Source organism: Elephas maximus, chromosome 21 (assembly GCF_024166365.1).
Source record: "Elephas maximus indicus isolate mEleMax1 chromosome 21, mEleMax1 primary haplotype, whole genome shotgun sequence".
Taxonomy (NCBI): domain Eukaryota; kingdom Metazoa; phylum Chordata; class Mammalia; order Proboscidea; family Elephantidae; genus Elephas; species Elephas maximus.
The window spans coordinates 7,684,808-7,707,737 of record NC_064839.1 but is presented as its reverse complement, the minus strand read 5'-3'; the positions used below and the strand labels follow the sequence as shown (position 1 = coordinate 7,707,737).

General features: G+C 44.6%; 2 protein-coding genes across 6 annotated transcripts in view; both read right to left on the bottom strand.

Annotated features, from left to right (window-relative positions):
- Positions 1-506: 506 nt before the first annotated feature.
- On the bottom strand, positions 507-2,456 carry LOC126065070 (collagen alpha-1(I) chain-like). The gene has a single exon (XM_049864736.1). The coding sequence runs from the start codon at positions 2,454-2,456 to the stop codon at positions 507-509; it is 1,950 nt and encodes a 649-aa protein (XP_049720693.1).
- Positions 2,457-9,431: 6,975 nt separating this feature from the next.
- Positions 9,432-22,930, bottom strand: part of SIAH1 (siah E3 ubiquitin protein ligase 1) — a 50,835-nt gene continuing 37,336 nt past the window's right edge. For 3 of the 5 annotated variants that reach the window (XM_049864929.1, XM_049864928.1, XM_049864931.1), the window contains exon 2: positions 9,432-12,167. In XM_049864929.1, coding sequence (XP_049720886.1) covers positions 11,317-12,165 — 849 coding nt within the window. In that variant the 5' untranslated portion in view covers positions 12,166-12,167 and the 3' untranslated portion in view covers positions 9,432-11,316. Of the gene's footprint in view, positions 12,168-13,442; positions 14,516-22,930 lie in introns of those variants that run through there. The other 2 variants (XM_049864932.1, XM_049864930.1) reach the window with 2 other exon arrangements.

Sequence of the window (22,930 nt, the reverse complement as noted above, 5' to 3'; positions counted from 1 at the left end):
TTTTTTTTAAACTCATGTTTAGTGGATCCTGTATGAAAAAAGGCACCCAAGCGTCAAGGAAATAGGTAAAGGATCTGACCAGACTGACCACTGGCCACTGAAGTGTTACAACAGTTATCAAAAATGATTTTTTTAAACATTTTAAGGAAAGCTTTCTTTGCCATAAAGATTCAGTTATTTGGAACACATGAAATGTGATTCCTGTCACTGAGATGAAGTGTAGTTCTTCGGTATGTTTGTTTAGTATTTTGGAGCTTTACTTGAAAATCAAGTTCCCCTCCAACATCGGCAGGACGTTTCTCACTCAAACTCTAAGCTAAATCTTAACATGATTGTGCAAACCTGTTAAGGTGTGACTTTATAGACTGTAGGGTAGAATTAATAGTTTATATTAGTATCTGGGAACCTTTGATGCTTTTCAGAATTTACAAGAGTCTGAGAAAACTACATCCATAGTAATAAAAGATTATCAAAGGAAATTACTAAACAACAGGGAAACTGCCAGCTTAGCCAGGCACGGGGACACACATCATAGGACCAGACCCAGCACTGTCCCCCTCAGCCAGGCCCGGGGACATAGGACCAGACCCAGCACTGTCCCCCTCAGCCAGGCCCGGGGACATAGGACCAGACCCAGCACTGTCCCCCTCAGCCAGGCCCGGGGACATAGGACCAGACCCAGCACTGTCCCCCTCAGCCAGGCACGGGGACATAGGACCAGGCCCAGCACTGTCCCCCTCAGCCAGGCACGGGGACATAGGACCAGACCCAGCACTGTCCCCCTCAGCCAGGCCCGGGGACATAGGACCAGACCCAGCACTGTCCCCCTCAGCCAGGCCCGGGGACATAGGACCAGACCCAGCACTGTCCCCCTCAGCCAGGCACGGGGACATAGGACCAGGCCCAGCACTGTCCCCCTCAGCCAGGCACGGGGACATAGGACCAGACCCAGCACTGTCCCCCTCAGCCAGGCCCGGGGACATAGGACCAGACCCAGCACTGTCCCCCTCAGCCAGGCACGGGGACATAGGACCAGACCCAGCACTGTCCCCCTCAGCCAGGCCCGGGGACATAGGACCAGACCCAGCACTGTCCCCCTCAGCCAGGCACGGGGACAAAGGACCAGACCCAGCACTGTCCCCCTCAGCCAGGCACGGGGACATAGGACCAGACCCAGCACTGTCCCCCTCAGCCAGGCACGGGGACATAGGACCAGGCCCAGCACTGTCCCCCTCAGCCAGGCACGGGGACATAGGACCAGACCCAGCACTGTCCCCCTCAGCCAGGCCCGGGGACATAGGACCAGACCCAGCACTGTCCCCCTCAGCCAGGCACGGGGACAAAGGACCAGACCCAGCACTGTCCCCCTCAGCCAGGCACGGGGACAAAGGACCAGGCTCAGCACTGTCCCCCTCAGCCAGGCACGGGGACATAGGACCAGACCCAGCACTGTCCCCCTCAGCCAGGCACGGGGACATAGGACCAGACCCAGCACTGTCCCCCTCAGCCAGGCACGGGGACAAAGGACCAGGCCCAGCACTGTCCCCCTCAGCCAGGCACGGGGACAAAGGACCAGGCTCAGCACTGTCCCCCTCAGCCAGGCACGGGGACAAAGGACCAGGCTCAGCACTGTCCCCCTCAGCCAGGCACGGGGACATAGGACCAGACCCAGCACTGTCCCCCTCAGCCAGGCACGGGGACAAAGGACCAGGCTCAGCACTGTCCCCCTCAGCCAGGCACGGGGACAAAGGACCAGGCTCAGCACTGTCCCCCTCAGCCAGGCACGGGGACATAGGACCAGACCCAGCACTGTCCCCCTCAGCCAGGCACGGGGACAAAGGACCAGACCCAGCACTGTCCCCCTCAGCCAGGCACGGGGACATAGGACCAGACCCAGCACTGTCCCCCTCAGCCAGGCACGGGGACATAGGACCAGACCCAGCACTGTCCCCCTCAGCCAGGCACGGGGACAAAGGACCAGGCCCAGCACTGTCCCCCTCAGCCAGGCACGGGGACAAAGGACCAGGCTCAGCACTGTCCCCCTCAGCCAGGCACGGGGACAAAGGACCAGGCTCAGCACTGTCCCCCTCAGCCAAGCCCGGGGACATAGGACCAGGCCCAGCACTGTCCCCCTCAGCCAGGCACGGGGACATAGGACCAGACCCAGCACTGTCCCCCTCAGCCAGGCACGGGGACATAGGACCAGACCCAGCACTGTCCCCCTCAGCCAGGCACGGGGACATAGGACCAGACCCAGCACTGTCCCCCTCAGCCAGGCACGGGGACAAAGGACCAGACCCAGCACTGTCCCCCTCAGCCAGGCACGGGGACAAAGGACCAGGCTCAGCACTGTCCCCCTCAGCCAGGCACAGGGACACAGCACCAGGCCCAGCACTGTCCCCCTCAGCCAGGCACGGGGACACAGCACCAGGCCCAGCACTGTCCCCCTCAGCCATCTTCACCCCTTTGTGGTAGATGCCATCCGCCCCTTTTACAAGAGGACTCGGGCAGAGAAGTCAAGGTCAGAACTGGAACCCAGGCTGTTAGAATCTGTGCCTCACACCGCCCACCACCAAGCATTCATAGATGCTTCATAGGTATTCTTTTTTGTTGTTCTTTTTGATGCAGTTTTTTCAAATGGTTTCATTGTGGTAAATAAATAACAAAACGCTTGCCAATTTAACATTTTCTACATGTACAATTCAGTACCATTGGCTACGTTTATCACGGCATGTTGCTGTCACCACACTGTCCGTTATTTCCAAATTATTTCACCACCATTAACAGAAACTCAGTGTTCCTTAAGCTAAAGCTCCCCCTTCCTCCTCCCTCCCACCCCTGGAAACACTAATGAACTTTTGTCTGTATGCATCTGCCTAGTTCATGTACGTGGAGTCATACAGTATTTATCCTTTTGTGACTTATTTCACTCAGCATATTTTCAAGGTTCATCCATGTTGTAGCATGTATCAGAACGTCATTTCTCTTTATGGCTGAGTACTGTTCCATTGTATGGATAGGCCACATTTTATCCAGTTATCTGTTTACGAACACTGAGGTTATTTCCACCTTTTCATTACTGTCAACAGTGCTGCGATGAACACCGATGTACAAGCTGTTTGCATTTCTGCTTTCAGTTCATTTGGATTCATAGGATTGGGATCACTGGGCCGTGGTGTTAGCGAAGAATATTGAATATACCTTGGTCTGCCGGAAGAATGAACAAATCTGTCTTGTAAGAAGTACAGCCAGAATGCTCCTTAGAAGCAAGGAGGGCGAGACTATGTCTCTCATGTTATCAGGTCATGTTATTGGGAGGGTTCAGTCTCTGGAGAAGGACATCATGTTTGGTAAAGTACAGCGTCAGCGAAAAAGAGGAAAACCTCAATGAGATGGATTGACAGAGTGGCTGCAGCAGTGGGCTCAAGCATAATAACAACTGAAAGGATGGCGCAGGACCGGGCAGTGTTTCATTCCGTTGTGCATGGGGTTGCTATGAGTCAGAACTGACTCGACAGTACCTAACATCATTCTACTGGGAGTGAGGTGATGGTGGTGGTGTTAGGTGCCAATATGCTTCCCCAACACCACAATTCAAAGGTGTCAATTCCTCTTCGGTCTTCCTTATTCATTCTCCAGCTTTCACATGCATATGATGCAATTGAAAATACCATGGCTTGGGTCAGGCGCACCTTAGTCTTCAAGGTGACATCTTTGCTCTTCAACACTTTAAAGAGGTCCTTTGCAGCAGATCTACTCAATGCAATGCATCTTTTGATTTCTTGACTGCTGCTTCCATGGCTGGTGATTGTGGATCCAAGTAAAATGAAGTCCTTGACAACTTCAATCTTTTCTCCATTTATCATGATGTTGCTCATTGGTCCAGTTGTGAGGATTTTTGTTTTATGTTGAGGTGTAATCCATACTGAAGGCTGTGGTCTTTGATCTTCATTAGTAAGTGCTTCAAGCCCTCTTTACTTTCAACAAGCAAGGTTGTGTCATCTGCATAACGCAGGTTGTTAATGAGTCTTCCTCCAATCCTGATGGCCTGTTCTTCATATAGTCCAGCTTCTCGGATTATTTGTTCAGCATACAGATTGAAAAGGTATGGTGAAGGCATACAACCCTGATGCACACCTTTCCTGACTTTAAGACAATCAGTATCCCCTTGTTCTGTCTAAACAACTGCCTCTTGATCCATGTAAAGGTTCCTCATGGGCACAATTAAGTGTTCTGGAATTCCCATTCTTCACAATGTTATCCATAATTTGTTATGTTCCACACAGTCGAATGCCTTTGTATAGTCAATAAAACACAGGTAAACATCCTGCTTTCATTCTCTGCTTTCAGCCAGGATCCATCGGACATCAGCAGTGGTACCCCTGGTTCCACGTCCTCTTCTGAAACCAACCTGAATTTCTGGCAGCTCCCTGTCGATAACACTGCTGTAACTGTTTTTGAATGATCTTCAGCAAAATTTTGCTTGTGTGTGATGTTAATGATATTGTTTCTATAATTTCCATGTTCGGTTGGCTCACCTTTCTTGGGAATAGGCATAAATATGGATCTCTTCCAGTCAGTTGGCCAGGAAGCTGTCTTCCATATTTCTTGGCATAGATGAGTGAGCACCTCCAGCGCTGCATCTGTTTGTTGAAACATTTCAACTGATATTCCATCAATTCCTGGAGCCTTGTTTTTCGCCAATGCCTTCAGAGCAGCTTAGACTTCTTCCTTCAATACCATCGGTTCCTGACCATATGCCACCTCTTGAAATGGTTGAACATCGACTAATTCTTTTTGATATAAAGACTGTGTATTCCTTCCATCTTCTTTTGATGCTTCCTGTGTCATTTAATATTTTCCTCATAGAATCCTTCACTATTGCAACTCGATGCTTGAATTTTTCCTTCAGTTCTTTCAGCTTGAGAAACGCTGAGCATGTTCGTCCCTTTTGGTTTTCCATCTCCAGCTCTTTTCACATGTTATTATAATACTTTGTTTTCTCAAGCCGCCCTTTGAAATCTTCAGTTCTTTTACTTCATCAATTATTCCTTTTGCTTTAGCTGCTCGACGTTCGAGACCAAGTTTCAGAGTCTTCTCTGACATCCATCTTGGTCTTTTCTTTCTTTCCTGTCTTTTCAGTGACCTCTTGCTTTCTTTATGTGTGATGTCCTTGATGTCATTCCACAGCTTGTCTGGTCTTCGATCAGTAGTGTTCAATGCATCAAATCTATTCAGGTGGTCTCTAAATTCAGGTGAGGTGGTCTTGTATTTTTTATTTGCGTAAGAACTGACTCGATGGCAGCAGGTTTGGTTTGGTTTAATAACTAACGACGATGGTGCAAACGTGTGCTAACTAGAAGGTTGGAACCTGAGTCCACCTAGAGGCTCCTCCAAGGAAAACCGAGCCAATCAGCCACTAAAACCCTGTGGCGCACCGTTCTACTCTGACACACACGGGGTTGCCGTGAGTCACAGTCGCCTCAATTGCAACTGGCTTTATTGGTTGCTCTTGTTGTTAGTTGCCATTGAGTAGATTCTGACTTCTGGTGATCCCACGTGCCGCTTATATATATCCTCTCTGGTGAATGTCAATTCAATTCCTTTGCCCATTTTTTAATTGGATTGTCTTTTTGTTAAGTTGTAGGAGTTCTTTATAAATTCTGGATATTAAATGCTTATCAGATACGTGGTTTCCAAAAGCTCTCCTAATCTGTAGAACGTGTCTTAATGATAATTTTTAGATAAATGTGAGTTTCGTTTGGTAGTTTAGGATCATAAGCAATAAGCCACCAAATAACCTTTATGTTTGGAATTATACACATGGGCAGGTAGGGAGGAGAATGACTAAGGCTCAGGCAGCGGAAGGTACACAGGCTTCCCCAGCACTTCGTCTGCACCTTTTCTGTATAACCTGTTTAAGTTACTTCAGTACTAATGGGTGAGTCACAGACTCTGTCCTGCACTGTGTTTTGATCTTACTCTGGTCTAGATCATGCAGCAGTCACAGACTGGCCCCAAGTATGTTGTCATAGCTTGAATTGTGTCCCCCAGGAATGTGTCAACTTGGCTGGGCCATGATTCCCAGTATTGTGTGGCTGTCCTCCATTTTGTGATGGATACAGTTTTCCTATGTGTTGTAAATTCTAATCTCTGCCTGTGATTAATGAGGCAAAATTAGACTATATTAAAGAGGATTAGGGCGGGATGATCCAACTTAAAGGGAGTTTCCCTGGGGTGTGGCCTGCACCACCTTTTCTCTCTCAGAAGATGAAAGGGAATGGAGCAGAGAGAGGGGGACCTCACACCACCAAGAAAGCACCAGGAGCAGAATGCGGACTTTGGACTCGGGGTCCCTGCACGTGAGAAGCTCCTTGACCAGAGGAAGATTGATGATAAGGACGTTCCTCCAGAGCCTACAGACAGAAAGCCGTCCTCCCCTGGAGCTGATGCCCTGAATTCAGACTTGTAGCCTACTAGACTCTGAGGAAATAAATTTCTGTTTGTTAAAGCCATCCACTTGTGGTATTTGTTATAGCAGCATAGATAACTAAGACGTGTATAGTTTGATCCAGTGTTTGTTTTGTTTTTAATTTGGATTACTTACCCAACTCTCCCAATTAGGAATCTAAAAAGCTTCCGAGCTCTGGTTGGGGGAGGAGGGGCCTCCCACACTATTATTTTTGGTGAGCCAAGCTATCAGCAGTCATTCACGTAAGTTTAAAGTTTACAGAAATGTGGGCCTTAAAAAAGTCACACGTCCATCAACAGATAATGGATGAACAAAATGTGGTATATACACACAAGGGATTATCACTCGGCCACAAAGAGAAGTGAAGTTTAGGTACATGTTCTCTACCACATGGACAGGAAAGGACAGTATTGTATGATCCCACTTATACAAAACATCTAGAAGAGATAAATGTATACAGGCCAAGGCTTCTTAGCAGTTACCAGGGGCTGGGGCAGGGAGTGGGAGTTACTGCCTAGGGAGAGCTGTGTTTCTTTTCGGTGATTAAAAACTAAATGGACAGTGGTGGTGGCCAGGCAACACAGTGAGTGTAACGTCACTGAATTGTACACTTTGAACGGTTACAATGGCAAATGTTATACTTTATCACAATAATTTTAAGTCACACATAATAAAAATTATTCAGGTTAAAGGAAAAATTGTTCCCCAAACTATCGTTAACTTATTAAACTGGCCCATGAGTCAATTCAGCAGGACAAATTCAAGTTTCAAAAACAAGAGAGCAAAGAGATCACCCACCGTTCCCCATAGAATTCCCTGGGGAAAAAAAAAAAAAGGAGACACCAAAAGAACAGGGGCGTCAATAGACGGGAGTACTTGTTATAACACAAAGGTGATCTGAGAATACAGGAGTTATAAATTCCTTCTCAACAGGACCAAGAAACGTGGCTACAGATTTTCATTCCTGTAGGCGGATGATATAAGACAAATACAAATAGTTAACAAGTACTAAAATGTCAGCCTTATTAGCCATCATACAGATGTACTTTTTGCTTAAACTTGCAAAATATGAAAGATTATAATGAAATTGGCAATCCACACTTAGTACCTCAAAAAGGTTTAAAAATTTTGAGAGCTTCTTAGAGAAGGAAATAATCCCAAGATTATAACCAGAAAACACAGACCTAGTCACAGGTTATTTATAAACAATCAAAGTATCCAACAAAAGCTGGCTAAAGTTATAGTGACTCCTCACAGAAATTACCAAAAATGGTGTTTTTCAAAGATTATTAAAATGGTGAAGTGCTCAAAATGATGTTATGTGTTGGGGTGAAAGTGGAGGTACCTAATTATATGATCTCCATTTTTTCAAAATGAATGTGTATAAACATACACACAATACCCAAGAGACTGGAAAGGCACTGCTAGCAGCCATCTCTGAATGGCAGTGAAATCTCATATGTCATTTTATAATTTCCAAAATCTGTACAATAAGCACATATTTCATAATTAGGAAACAATGTTAAAACCACAAAATGATATCTCTGCAAATATACCCAGTACATTAGACGAGGAATAATATTTCTATTACTGGGATATTAGAGCAATGACCTAGGAGCATAACCCCAAGTTCTAATTCATTCATAATTAAAAAAAAATAAACATTTGAGTGCCTGTCATGTTCCCAGCACTGTTTTAAGTGCCGCAGATACAGCAATGATGAAGGCAAATCCTCAAGTTCTTGGGGAACAGAGCGTCTCTGTCATCTGGTGCCACTGTAACAAATACTACACGTGGATGGCTTTAACAAAGAGAAGTTGATTCTGTCTAGCAGGCCAGAAGTCCGAATCCAGGGCGCTAGTTGACCAAGACGGTCAATAAATAACATAGTATTTCAGAAACCGTGTGCTATCCAGAAAGTAAAACGATTAGATACTACAAATAGCTGGTCATTGAACCAAACCTTGGTGGCGGGGTGAATAAAGCACTTGTCTGCTAACCGAAAGGTCAGCGGTTCGAACTTGCCCGACGTTGCATGGGAGAAGGATGCTGCAGTTTGCTTCTGTTCGCATTTTATAGCCTTGGAAGTCCTAGGGAGCAGTCCTGCTGTCTCACGGGGTCGCCGTCAATCAGAATTGACTCTACAGCAGTCATGAAACCTTGAACGAAACTTATCCCATGAAGTCATTTTTAAACTAAACAACAATTTACCTCAATTAATAATGTTTGCCTTGAGCGCTGCACTCAAAGAATTACCTGTGTGCAACCAAACTGACCCACAGTAACCCTGATGCACAGACGAAAGCTTTAAGGGGCAGAGGACAGGATGTCATGAGACAACCTGTGTCACTGAACTACACATGTAAAAGCTGACATGGTGTATGTTTTGTTGTATATATTTTCATCAAAATTAAAAACAGATCCACTTAAAGGTGAAAATACTTCAAGCAAGGAAAAAAAAAAAAAAAACTGGTCAGAAGCTATGTTAGTTGGGGCACTCAATACTGAGCAGAGTCCCAAAGGAGAAGATGACCGGCAAGGAGGAGGGGTGAATGGAGAGGAGCAACCCAGGCCCAGGAGGTGGGCAGAGCAGGTGTGAACGGAGCGGGGAACTAGCCGGCCAATTACTTCCCAAGTCCAGGGCAGATTCCTCAGCTGTAAAATGAATGTGCTGGGCCAAGTAGGGAGCCCTGGTGGAGCAGTGGTTAAGAGCTCAGCTGCTAACCAAAATCAGCAGTTCGAATCCACCAGCCGCTTCTTGGGAACGCTATGGGGCCTACAGGGCCACTAGGAGTCGGAATCAACTCAACTGCAACAGGTTTTGTTGTTGTTGCTTTTGTTTGGACCAAGTGGAGGGAAAAGTTGCTTTTCTAAAAACAAACGCAAAGAGAAGTAGGCCTGGATTTGTGGCTGAACTGTGCCTTTTCAGCACAAAAAGAAATGGCTACAAGAGCCCATGTTATAACCAACTGGAGAAGCACCACCCAGGTGGGGAAGACTGTGACTAACAGAACTCTGTTGTCCGGAACTGCTGGTGGGATAATGGGAAATCCAAATTAATTTTAACTGACTTTCTAGACTTACGGTATCCATAGAAACCACACAAAATAAAATCATCCCTGACCATTCAGCAGGCAATTTCAGAATCTCGCCAAGTACCTCACAGGGTAATTAGCAACAATTAACAGCATGCCACTGGCTAAAGGCATCATAGCAGCAGCTTACATTTTTTTGATGGGTACTTACTTCACAAAAAGCAACATTCTGGGTAACTTATTTGTACTCCCACTTAACCCTCTGAGGTAGCTGCTGTTATGAACCCCAGTGCACACCATCAGGAAACAAGGGCCAAGGTCACACTGCTGATAAGTACAGTATAGCCAGACTGCCACCCAAGCACAATCTGGCCCTTAACCACTAGGCTATAAGATACTAAATAAACTCACTTTTGTTGTTTTGTTTTGTTTTTAAGAGAAAAACAGTGACTAACAACTAGTCACTCTCCTAATAGGGCTGATGGTGACAGACGTGGGCAAGAAGGAGAAAAGGCTGTAATCCAAAGAGTGGCCTCCGGCACATTCTTCAGCTTTAGGGCTTCTCTGAGCTCTTCAAATGCCCGCACGCTATTCTCGCTGGACTGCCAAAGTGCAGAACACAACAGGAAAGTACTTTGGGTTTTCATCAAACTTAGAGCTAAAGCAGACACATTAAGAGTTTTTAATTTGCCAGGTACTCTTTTAATGAGAATTATAAAAGACAAAAACATCTTTTTTTTGCAAACTGTCTTTTTAAACAAATGATTTGCTTTTAATTACAAATACTGTGTGAGACAATGCCTTCTTTTGCAAAACCAATGAATACAAGAACAAATTTTAAACATGTGATTTACCCAAGATATTTGAAAAAGGGGGGGGGAAAAAAGCCTGATTTTTTTTTAGTATCTTTAAAAAACCAGAATTTTATTCCCTAACCTTTCAAAAAAATAAGTTTGAAGGTATGACCCAAATGGAAAAAAAAAGACTGAGACCATTTTATAGCTGCTTTAAATAGCTTTTGGTAATCCTTCCAATGTTACCTTTCCTTTCTGGAATTACTATCGTCACAAAATAGCTGAATTTTAAACATTTCTAATTAACTGATTAATGGGGGAGAAAAAATACCAAACACATACGTATAAACTTCACCAAAAACAATTATGCATATCAAAAAGACTAAGAAGGTACAAAAATGTAAAGAAAAACCTGAATTACAGAAAAAAAAAGTCGAATTTATTTATTCAATGAAAAACTAGAATTAATAAAAATTAGCAAACACACACACGCACGCACACACGCACAAAAAAAAACACAGCAGCACTACATAGTGACTCACAGAGGGGTTGGGAAAGCAGCGGCCCAGGACCACTCCACATGGCTTGTCAGTTAAAGGGGTAGAAAAAAAAATCAAACACACAGACACACATGCACGCACACACACAAAAACAAGACAAAAAAAAAAACCCCAGTATTTTTTCAACAGTACAATCGATCTACAACACACACAAATTCAGAAGTATTTTACAATGCTTCCTGCAGAATCAACTTTCTTAATACAAAAGATGCCCGTCTTGGGAGGAGATATATATATATTTTCTCAGTGGTTTACTGTGGACTTATTTTTAAATATATTAGTGTTACTACATGCAACTGTTGCCTGTATTAAGAGCTTTCCTTTTATTTACCTTCACGTGTCTAGCTTCCACCTACCAAAGCAGGTTCAGACTGGCAGGCTGATGGGTGCCTTATTCTCTGTGAAATTGAATGCAATGGTTTTAAACACTGGCCAGAAAATGTTCGAATGCCATTTCAACACATGGAAATAGTTACATTGATGCCTAAATTGCCATTTTCTGCAAAAAGCTGTGCAATGCTGGTGTCAAAGACTAGGCAGTCACTATTCATGATGGCTGTCGCAATTCCCTCGTGAATAGAACGAGGAGTCGCTTCCCAAGTCAATCGCCGCCTGTGACCATTTAGCTCAAGTCGATAAGCAAAATTTTCAGCTTGCTTGCGCGTTCCTATCAGCTGTACAATTGCGAAGAACTGCTGGTGGCCGTCGTATTTTTCCTGTTTCTCCAAGACTAACATGAAGTGAAAACCAAAACAGGACTGCATCATCACCCAGTCAACAGCACCAGGAAGATTAATGTCTGTAGCCAGGAAAACGATGTCCTCTCCCTGCAGGGTCGTGATGGACTTGTGCTGATGCATCAGGTGGGGCATGACAGCATCCAAGGAGCCCTGCCACTTACAGGAAGCACCGGGGCACGGACAGGAGTAAGGCCGAAACTCACAGAGCTCTTCGTGGTCTGCTTTTTCTGTGTGTGGCAGAGTTATTTCACATCCAGAAGAGGCGTATTTACAAGGGAAAAGTACTGAATTGGCCACTTTCTCCATAGCCAAATTGCGAATGGACCCCAAAGGGCCCCGGCAAGTCGGACAGCACGTGAGCTTTGGGCGACAGTTGCTACAAACAAGGTGGCCACTCTGACACTGCAGAATGGGCGGTAACACATAGTCAAAGCAGACTGGACACTCAAAAAGGCTCGCCAGGTCATTGTTGGATGCGGTTGTGCCAGTCAAGGCAGGCACCCTCTGGGATGGCGTACACTTTGACGTACCAGTAGGTAATGCTGTGGCGGTCTGACGGCTCATTTCTGTAAAAAATAAAAACACAGAAATAAAAATAGAGTTACAACTGTCATTTGTTTTGCAAATAATATTTACATGCCAGAAATTTTTTTACTATAAGGAGAAGAACAAAGGAAAATAAATAGGGTTAAATTATACTAAATATGCATTCTGATCATTAAGGGTCCTACTGTTTTCAAAACGCTCCAGGATATGTTTAGGATTGCTTTTTTAAAAAAAGAAAAATGGGCTTCACTGCCAATTCCAAAACCACATGGAATAAGAAATGAAATGCTGAAAGAGAAACTGAACTGTAAACAACTAGGAAACACCATACGAGCAGCTTAAGTCCAATCACAAATCCTCCCTCTGAATTCAGTTAACCCCACTCAGTCGCTTTCCTTTCAGCTGCTCATAGTTATAGGAGTTACAGGTGAGTCCGACAGCTCAAATGCCAAGGAACCACCAGAGTACTGACATGAACGCTTCGAAGGGTGAACAGTGTTTGTTCTAGTGGTATATTTGGAGGATGAGGAGAGGCAGTCCTGAGAGGAAGGGCCTGCTGCCATCCCAGCATCATCTAAGAGAGCTCCCTGAAACACTAACATGGCTAGGTATAATCCTGTCTCCTAGGGGTCAGTGCCCTCCTCAAAAACGAGAGCCGACAGGAGAATGGAAGGGCCATCCTCAATGAGTTTAACATAAATCACTCTGTTCATTCCACATCAAAAAATATAAAAGCACCAGAGAGGCACAGAGAACACTGGCGATGGGGTAAGGATTCCTTGCACCCTGAGGTTCACCTGTGCTGCCGACACACTTGTTAGCAGTGTAATAGTAAACATTATTGAAGAACTAAATGTTACCTGGGAGCAACGATCAACAGTATACCTAGTCAGCCTAGATCAAAAACAAGCACCTTTCCCCAGGTATCTACCTTTGCCAGGATATGGCAGGTCACTGTCTAGGGGGAGGGATGATGAAGATCAATCATCTGCTCCTGTCCTAAGAATGCCGATAACTCTACACTAAGGTACAGCAAATTTACTGATTCCTCTCAGTTATAACTGTTACTCCATTGCAAAGAATTTATCTTTTAAGAAACAATGCTTGTTACCAATATGACCAGGTAAATACGATTTGGGGTCTAGATTACTCAAATGATTAACAATAGATACCTTAAATGCAGGTTAAGGGTATTAAAAAAAAAAAAAAAGATCAATTCCATGGTTAATAAGAGGATATCCTAAAGTTTGAGGGGAAACAGAAGCACAGCAGAATCCCTTCAGAACGTGGCTCACCTGAAGCCCTGACGTTCTATCCCAACATGGGGACCAGAGAGCTCTGTCAGTCAGTTCCCCTCCATGTAGGCTCTTTGCGCATCTGATGATCTACCCACTGTCAGGTGTAAGACAACGGGCTTAGTACTGCCACACAACACCCTAAAAGTCGCGCCCGCTGAACAACAGGACACTGCGGAGTGATTGCTTGGGCAGAAAGCAAGGCCAAGCCAGCAGGGGCTTTCGGGTCACTAAACCAATACAACTAAGGACATCGAAGGCCCGTAAACTGAAATTGTAATTTAACATAATAGAGCTACCAAGCAAGAAAAACACTGTTGTTCAATTGCTTGACCTAGTTCGTTATGCATTCACCGATAGTTCACGATCATGTTACAACAAATTATTTTTCCAAACGTCGTAGAAGGTACAATTTGTATTCCTATTCCAAGTGAAATGTGGTGGAGGTGTTACAGAGAAGTAGCTGCCCAAAACCCCAGAACTCCAAAGGTGCGACCCAGTCAGTCCCCAGCCATACAGCAGCTTTGCAGTAAGCACCAAGGGCTCAACCGTCTTGACAGTCCTGCAGAAGTTACAACAAAACCTCAAGTTTGATGTAAAACGAGATCAAATGGAACGTCCCGGCTAACCCCGGGAAGCGCTGTTATCATGGTGGGGCTGATCCGGGCAGACTCCACTGACTTGACAACATACAAGTCCCACAATGTAAGCAACCCAGCCAGTACCTTTTCTCTCCCTTGTCCTAGCTGCAGGCAGACAAGGGAACAAGCCTCCCCCCAACGAGTAGAGAAAAGGCAGGGCAGGTTTCCCCGCCATGAGAAGTCAGGCTGCTCACGGCGCGTCCTCATCACAGAGGCCCCTCCGGACACCCCCTTGTGTTCCCAAGCCCGGAAGACTCCAGCTCGAGCCCGAGATCAGGTTCTACAGGAACAACGGCAGGTGTCCTACTCTGCACAGGCACGAGGAATCAGAGTTTCCCACCCCGAGCAGGGGCGACCACGAGCAGGCGCGACCACACTCCGGGCTCGCTCTAAGTCGCCTGTGTCTCCAAACACGGGCGCATCGTTGAGCTGCCCGCGGCGCCCGAAACCGTCTATCCCGGGAGCCTGTCCTCCCCAGACTCATGAGTGGGGCTCCCGCCAAGACCGGGCAAAGGACGGGCCTACAGGGGTGCGCAGAGGTGGCTGGAAAAGGAAGTGCGCTCTCCAAGTCCGGAGCTTCTCCAGGGTCCACCCCACAGGGAAAGAAGAGCCATTTGTAGGCGGAAGCTGCAACGCCCGAACCGTGATGCCGAACTCCAAGCTGCGGCGCCGCCGGCCGGCCCAGTCCCCGCCGCACCCAGGGAGGTGGCACCCAGGGAGGTGGCCGTGCCACAGGGACGCGCCGACGCTCCTCCGCAGGCCGGGCGGAGCCACGGGGACGCGACGACGCCCCGCCCACTGCCTCTCCGCACTAGGGGCGGGGCCTCAGGTGTGCGCACGCTTCAATTAAAACTCCTGCTTTAACCTCCAAACGGCCCTTGTAGCCTCTTGCCACGCTGGGAAAGCCAGCTTACACTGCCTCGTTCAACTCCCAGCGGCCAGCTTTGTTTTTAAACCACCACGTGCCCTGCCGCAATGAAGCCTTGGGCATCCGACATCACTGCATCAGGCAGCCGTTCAGAGGTCTCACCTGTCACCGCACCACGCTTAGAAAAGGCTGTTAACCAGTCACTGTAGCGTGGTGGTTAAGTGCTACGGCTGCTAACCAAAGGGTCGGCAGTTTGAATCCGCCAGGCGCTCCTTGGAAACTCTATGGGGCAGTTCTACTCTGTCCTACAGGGTCGCTATGAGTCGGAATCGACTCGACGGCACTGGGTTTGGTTTGGTTTTTAGTATAACGCTTAGAAAAGCCTGTTAACCTGTCACTGCATCACGCTTAGCAAAGCCTGTGGAAGCAGCAGGACCAGGAACCCCGGGCGGTGAACGCAGACTGCTCACTTTTCTGCAACCAAGTTTAACTTATCACCCCTTCCCCCAAATCGTGGGTGCAAGCACTTCAAACTCATTATTTAATATTAGGCTACACAAAACATCATTAGGAATATATAGGAAATATAACCAGAAATATAGCCCATTTCCCACATGCAAATATAATTACTATTACCTGCATTTTTACTTTCTAATACCCATTCATTCTAGATAAGTCTTAGGGATACAGGGAAGACTTCAAACGTTTTAGGCACCGACACTTTTCCAAACGTAATTAATAATTCTGTATAAAATTAACATCTAAAGTAAGCTGATGGCTCCCAAAGGAGCAGCACACACCCCTAGAGCACTCTGAAAACAAGACAAACCCCTCAATCTAGAAAAAGTGGGAGAGTTTTGGAGTCAAACTTGAATTCAAATCCAGGCTGTAAAACTGGGATAATACTTTCAGCCTCACAGGCTTTTGTCTAAATTAAGGGAAAATGGCTAATTTATGTACATTATGCCCACTAACAACATCAATTCCGACTCATAGCAACCCTATAACAGGACAGAGTACAACTGCCCCATAGGCCTTCCAAGGCTGTAATCTTTAAGGCAGCAGGCAGCCACATCTTTCTCCCTTGGAGCAGCTAGTAGGCTCAAATGGCCAACCTTCTGGTTAGCAGCTGAGTGCTTAACCACTGTACCACCAGGGATTCTCTACGTACATTATAAAAAAAAACCCAAACCCATTGTCATCGATTCGATTCCGACTCAGAGAGACTGTACAGGACAGAAAAGATCTGCCCTATTGAGTTTCCAAGGAGCACCTGGTGGATTCAAACAGCCAACCTTTTAGTTAGCAAACAAGCTCTTACTGAATTCATTTTTAGCACAATAAACCTTAGTAGAATTTCTCAACTATGTACAATATTTTTTTACACTAGAGCTAGAAAAATTCATAAAAACATTTCATTAAGGCAAGCACACAGAACCCAAAGTTAGCAAAAATTCAAAACTTAACAAGAGTTTGCTATTACCTACCATTTCTAAGCCTACATTTCAATCAAACCCAGTTAGGTATAAAGTTTAAATGGATTTTAACCTAAATCAAAACATATTAGCATCTTATTACAGTCAGACCATTTAACTATTGCTCTGCCATATTAACATAAAGCAGAAGGAAGAGATGGATTTAAACTTTTGTTCTCAATTTCATGTGGCAGTTATTTGTTTCCTTTTATAAATGACTAAGAATTTCTCTGACTTGTCACAACCCAGTGCCTGGCTACTCTAATTAATCCACGATGTTTTGCTTACCCTTTCCTTTTAGTTTACAAATGTTACTGTGCTCCCCCAAGTAATGCCCCCTCCTTCCAAAGGTGTCCATGTATTACAGCAGCAATATGAAACTAATGGTTACTTAAAATTAAAAGCTTAGAATGAAGAAAAGTAGTCAGACATGGGAAGAGATCACGATGTTATCATAAAGCAAATTGCAAACCAAACATTCCTAGAAATCACACAGTGAGGTTTATAGTAAAATAAAATTACAGCTGTCAGATTAGTGATCACTGGGTTAAACTGAATCCCTCAATCCAAAACATCTAGGGCTTTCCTCCTCCTCTCAACTCTTCTTTGTGAAAAGGGCGCTTCTACATTTGGATGATATGGTGATAGCTGGAGTCCCTGGGTGGTGCAAACAGTTAACACATTCAGGTGCTAACCAAAAGGTTGAAGGTTAAGAGTCTACCCAGAGGCACCTTGAAAGAAAGGCCTGGAAATCTACTGCTGAAAATCAGCCAGTGAAAAACCATATGAAGCACAGTTCCACTCTAATGCCCACGGGGTCACCATGAGTCAGGGCCAACTCCAAGGCAACTCGTGGTGGGGACAGGTATCACAGCATGTACAAAATGTCGGTTAAATTATAATGCTAAAAAATGCTTCTCTTCTCTGACAAAAATTAAGGCAAGTCTCAAAACTTCAACAGCTTAACACACGAAGTCAAAAATCAAACTTCGTTATAAACATAACAATGTTGAGGAAAACGAATTCACCTGTTTTTAGTTTCCAGACCTGTGGCAAAGTGATGTGGTATTTTTTTTTAAGTACTATGTATTTTTTCTCCTAAAAACTCCTTTTATTTTTTTTTTTTCCTGAAAATAATCCTCAGAACTTTGTGGCTACAGAAGAAAAGTTATGTGTCTAATAAAAGAGATGATTTGAGTGGGAAAAGCCAGGGGGGCAAAGGACCTGATACGTGATAGAGGTCTGAACAAACATGATAATACAGTAAAGGAAAGGGAAAACCCCAACTCAAGTGTGTAGAGCAAAGTACATTTGCTTTTCACGACCCAAAATCACCACACTCTGAAGCTTCCATGCCTGCTAACACCAGTAAGCATCAGTTGCCATACAGTAGATTCCAATTCACAACGACCCCATGTGTGTCAGGCGTACAACTGTGCTTCATAGGGTTTCCAATGGCTGAATTTTTGGGAAGCAGATCCCCAGGTCTTTCTTCCAAGGTGCCTCTGAGTGGACTCAAATCTCCAACCTGACCACGTATTCTGCCAAAAGACAGCATATACTTACTCAGCACCTGTTAGGTACTATGCAAGATGCTGAAAAATGCCAAATAGAAGTGAGATGCCTGTGCAGTGTCTGAGAGGAGCTGTCATAAGGCAGCCGATATACAAAGAGGGACAAGGTTGGAGATTTGAGTTGTTGGCATACAGATGACATCTGAAGACACAGAGAAGAGGAGCTTGCCTAAAATTAGAAGAAAAAAAAATCCAACATTTAAAGTTTCACTGAAGACAGAGGTAATCACCCCTAGACGACAATAATTTTCAAACTTCACTGTGCTCACTAACCATCTAGTGGAGCCCTGGTGGCACAAATGGTTAAGTGCTCAGCTGCCAACTGAGAGGCTGTCAGTCGAACCCACCCAGTGGCTCCACAGTGGAAAGACCTGGCCATCTGCTTCTGTAAAGATTACAGCCAACGACACCCTATGGGGCAGCCCTACTGTTACCTGGGGTCACTGTGAGCTGAAAATGGCAATAACAGTAATCATCTAGGGATCTCGTTAAAACACAGATTCTGATTTAGTAGGCTGAGGTGGGCCTGAGATTTTTAACACGCAAGCTCCCAGGTGTGGCCAACGCAAGTGACCAATTTAAGTAGCAAGAGCTGAGAAGGACATCCAAAGTGGGAGAAAACTAGAGCCTAATATCTCTGAAGCCAAGGGAAGATAAGGATTTAGGAAGACAGGCCTATAAAAACTCACATCTGTATCAACAGAAGAATGAATAAATATGATTTTATTATATTCTTGTAAGGAATTTGTGTTATTTCTGTAATCGGATAAAAAAAATTAAGAATAATAAGCTGACATGCTTAATAAACATGCAAGAATCCAAGGAATATAGCACCCGTGAGTCCTTCTTAAGAAAACTACTTGAAGAAATCACATCAGCTAATTCAGAAATGGATTTTTATAGACTCAAGTCAGTCAACAATACAGAACTAACCCTGAACTGTGGGTGTTACAATTACACATTAGAATGCAAATGCTATCAGCCTTGGCAAGGTACAAATAACTATACAAATAATAAAAAAATCACACGGTAAAGGAGGAGAAAACATAAGGGCAAAATCAACCATGAGGAGTCAAGTAAGATCAGGCCTAAAAGACGTCCCCGGGATTGACAATGGGAGGTCACTGGTGACCTTTGCAAGTGCAACTCTGGAGATAGGTTGGGGTGGAAGTCAGCCTGCAGAAGGCTGGAGGGAATGATGTGTGAGCCCAAGCCTCAAGAGTGGCTGTGAAGAGGACTGAAGGCCCAGGGGATTTGTTTGGTTCCTTTTTTAATGGAGAGGTCAGGATAAACCGAATGTTGGCAAAGTCCAGAAAAAAAGAAGAGGTTAAAATTGCACAAGAAATGAAGCAATGTGGTAAGATAAGGCTCTTAAGGTTGGGCAGGGGGACTACCTGACTTTGTCAGAAGCGATATCTAGCTTAGCCTGTAGGAGGTTAGGAAAGTTTCTCTCAGCTAGTTTCTATTTTCTCTATCAAGGAGGCATAACCAGTTGCCATAGGTTCTGACTGGAACCTCTCGCCTTTAGTTAGCAGCCGAGCGTGTTAGTCATTTGTACCACCCAGGCACTCTAAAGGAAGCAGAGTCGCCTTTTTTAGGGCAGGGGTGTCCGAGGCTTGAAGTGTGAAATCACAGCAAAGTACTTTTTATGGACTGGTTGGGTCACATCTCCAGGGCATTTGAGGACAGAGTCAAATAAAGTCATCATCCTTGTTTAGCTGTAAAGTGAAGTTTTGGTCCATTTTTTACTACGGCCACAGTACCTCAAGAAAGTTTCAGAAACTGCTGAACTCTTAGCCTTAGTGGTCCGAAGCTCTTGTATAAATTGCACAAATTTAGAATTCTAGTCACAACCTAGAGCTATGTAAATTCTGCTCCACTGTCTTCTAACATTTAGTGACCAACACCATTTTGATTCTTATTCCTTAGAAAGTAACCTTGTGTTGCCTGCATTTCAGTAACTCATTAAGTTCTAATTTATGAAATTAGTTTTGCTACAATTACTGTCTTGATATGCTAAAGCATTTTATTAAATATACACTCTGTTGTCGTCAGTAGTTGCCCTCAAGTCGATCCCAACTCAAGGTGACCCACGTGTATAGACAGCCCTGATCCCACATGTATATATACCCCCAACCCCACGTGTATAGGTACCCCCAAACTCCAACAAGCAGAGGTTCTGATGGCAGGAATGGCTGCTTTTCTCTTTTCCTTAAATTGGAATGGCCGTATCAGTTCTGATTGTGTTACTGTTGTACTTAACCCCTCTAAGTTCTCATAGTTAATTTCATGTCTCTTACTAGAGTGTAGTTGCTGGTTGTTGGTTTTCTTCGCTGCTATTTAATCTTAATGGGTTCCAGGGACAGCAAGCTCAATAGTGACGCAAAGTGGAGACTGAAAAGAAGGTCAAGTTATTGGATACACGAAACGAAAAGCTGAAGTACAGTATGTGATGTATCAGTGAGACCACACCCCTCCCGCCCCCATTCTCACTAATAAACAGCTGTCCCAAACACTTACTAAGCATTTAGTACATGCCAGGTATTGTCCTCAACAGTTTACGTGTACTCTCACTTAACCTTCTAAATGTTCCTCCATGTGAGGCATTTATTCCTACCTTAGAAATTAGCTGCAGTCGGATAGACTCCAACTCATAGACACCTTATACATGTACAGCAGAACCAATTACTGCCCAGTCCTGCGTTGTCCCCACAAATTACCGGCATGTTCAAGTCCATCACTGCAGCTACTGTACCAATCCATCTCACCAAGGATGTCCCTTGCCCTCAATGGCCCTCTAAATCACCAAATATGATGTACTCCTCCAGAGATGGATCCCTCCTGACGATATGCTCCAAATCAAGTGAGTCAGACCATGCTGTCTTGTGCTGCATAAGGTTTTCACTGGCTGACTTTCGAAAGTAGATTACCAGGCCTTTCTTCCCAGACTGTCTTAGTTTGGAAGCTCTGCTGAAACCTGTCCACCATGGGTGACCCTGCTGGTATGTGAATTCCTGGTGGCATAGCTTCTACCATCACAGCAACATGTAAACCACCATAGTAGGACGAACTAACAGATGGGTGGTACATGCCTATCTTACAGATAAGAAAACAGAGTACCAAACATAAAGTAAATGTTGCAGATCATAAAACTAGTAAGAGATAGAAGTTGGTGCGATCTACTCAGGGAAGACTGGCGGGGGCGGGGCGGGGCGGGGAGCTGAGGGCACCCGGAGCAAAGAAAACAAACATCAGAAATTTTACACTCATAAAGACATTTTGCCAACCCTCTCCTTTTCCAGGGAGAAAAACCATACACAGAGAAGTAACTTACTAGATGCCATGTACCTCAGATCAATGTTCTTTCCATCATCCTTGGGCAGTACTCATCTAGGTTTTATGTTATCATTTCCTGGATCTTTTAAAGGAGATATTTCTAATTCAACTTGAAAAATTATTATTTTCTGAATTTATGTAGAATAAGAATATTCGAAATTCACAAAAATGAAAAATTTTAATTATACTACCTTTTGCCTTTCCCTCTGCAACAAGAGAGATCCCTAAAGCAGCCAGGGGAGGTCAGACAAGGAGGGGACTAATGCCAAGTTAAGTCAGGAAGAAGGCAGAAATAACAAGTCACCTCCTCAAAAACTTCGCCCAGAAAACTTCACTTAAAACCCTACAACACTTTTGTATTATCTTCATACAGTCTTTTACCACTGAAATTTTCTTGTTAACTACTTATTTAGAGACCATCTCAAGAATAGATTTGATGCACTGAACACTAGTGACCAAAGACCAGACGAGTTGTGCAAGGACAGGATACATGAAGAAAGCAAGAGGTCACTGAAAAGAAAGAAAAGACCAAGATGGATGTCAGAGAAGACTCTGAAACTTGCTCTCGAACATAGAGCAGCTAAAGCAAAAGAAAGAAATGATGAAGTAAAAGAACTGAAAAGAAGATTTCAAAGGGCAGCTCAAGAAGACAAAGTATTTAATGACATGTGCGAGCTGGAGAAAGAAAACCAAAAGGGAAGAAAACGTTTGGTGTTTCTCAAGTTGAAAGAACTGAGGAAAAACTTCAAGCCTCAAGTTGCAACACTGAAGTATTCTATGGGAAAAATATTAAACAACACAGGACGCATCGAGAGAGGATGGAAGGAATACACAGAGTCATTATACCAAAAAGAATTAGTCGATGTTCAACCATTTCAAGAGGTGGCACATGATCGGGAACCGATAGTACTGAAGGAAGAAGTCCAAGCTGCTCTGAAGGCACTGCCGAAAAACAAGGCTCCAGGAATTGATGGAATATCAATCGAGATGTTTCAACAAACAGATGCAGCACTGGAGGTGCTCACTCATCTATGCCAAGAAATATGGAAGACAGCTTCCTGGTCAACTGACTGGAAGAGATCCATATTTATGCCTATTCCCAAGAAAGGTGATCCAACCGAAATGTGGAAATTATAGATCATTATCATTAATATCACATGCAAGCAAAATTTTGCTGAAGATCATTCAAAAACAGCTGCAGCAGTGTATCGACAGGGAGCTGCCAGAAATTCAGGTTGGTTTCAGAATAGGACACAGAACCAGGGATATCATTGCTGATGTCAGATGGATCCTGGCTGAAAGCAGGGAATACCAGAAGGATGTTTACCTGTATTTTATTGACTATACAAAGGTATTCGACTGTGTGGATCTTAATAAATTATGGATAACACTGCGAAGAATGGGAATTCCAGAACACTTAATTGCGCTCATGAGGAACCTTTACATAGATCAAAAAGCAGTTGTTCAGACAGAACAAGGGGATACTGAGAGGTTTAAAGTCAGGAAAAGTGTGCACCAGGGTTGTATCCTTTCACCATACCTATTCAATCCGTATGCTGAGCAAATCATCAGAGAAGCTGGGCTATATAAAGAA

Bases quoted from the DNA above. Each gene is read 5' to 3' on its own strand.
- LOC126065070 (XM_049864736.1), bottom strand. From the start codon at position 2,456: ATGGCTGAGGGGGACAGTGCTGGGCCTGGTGCTGTGTCCCCGTGCCTG.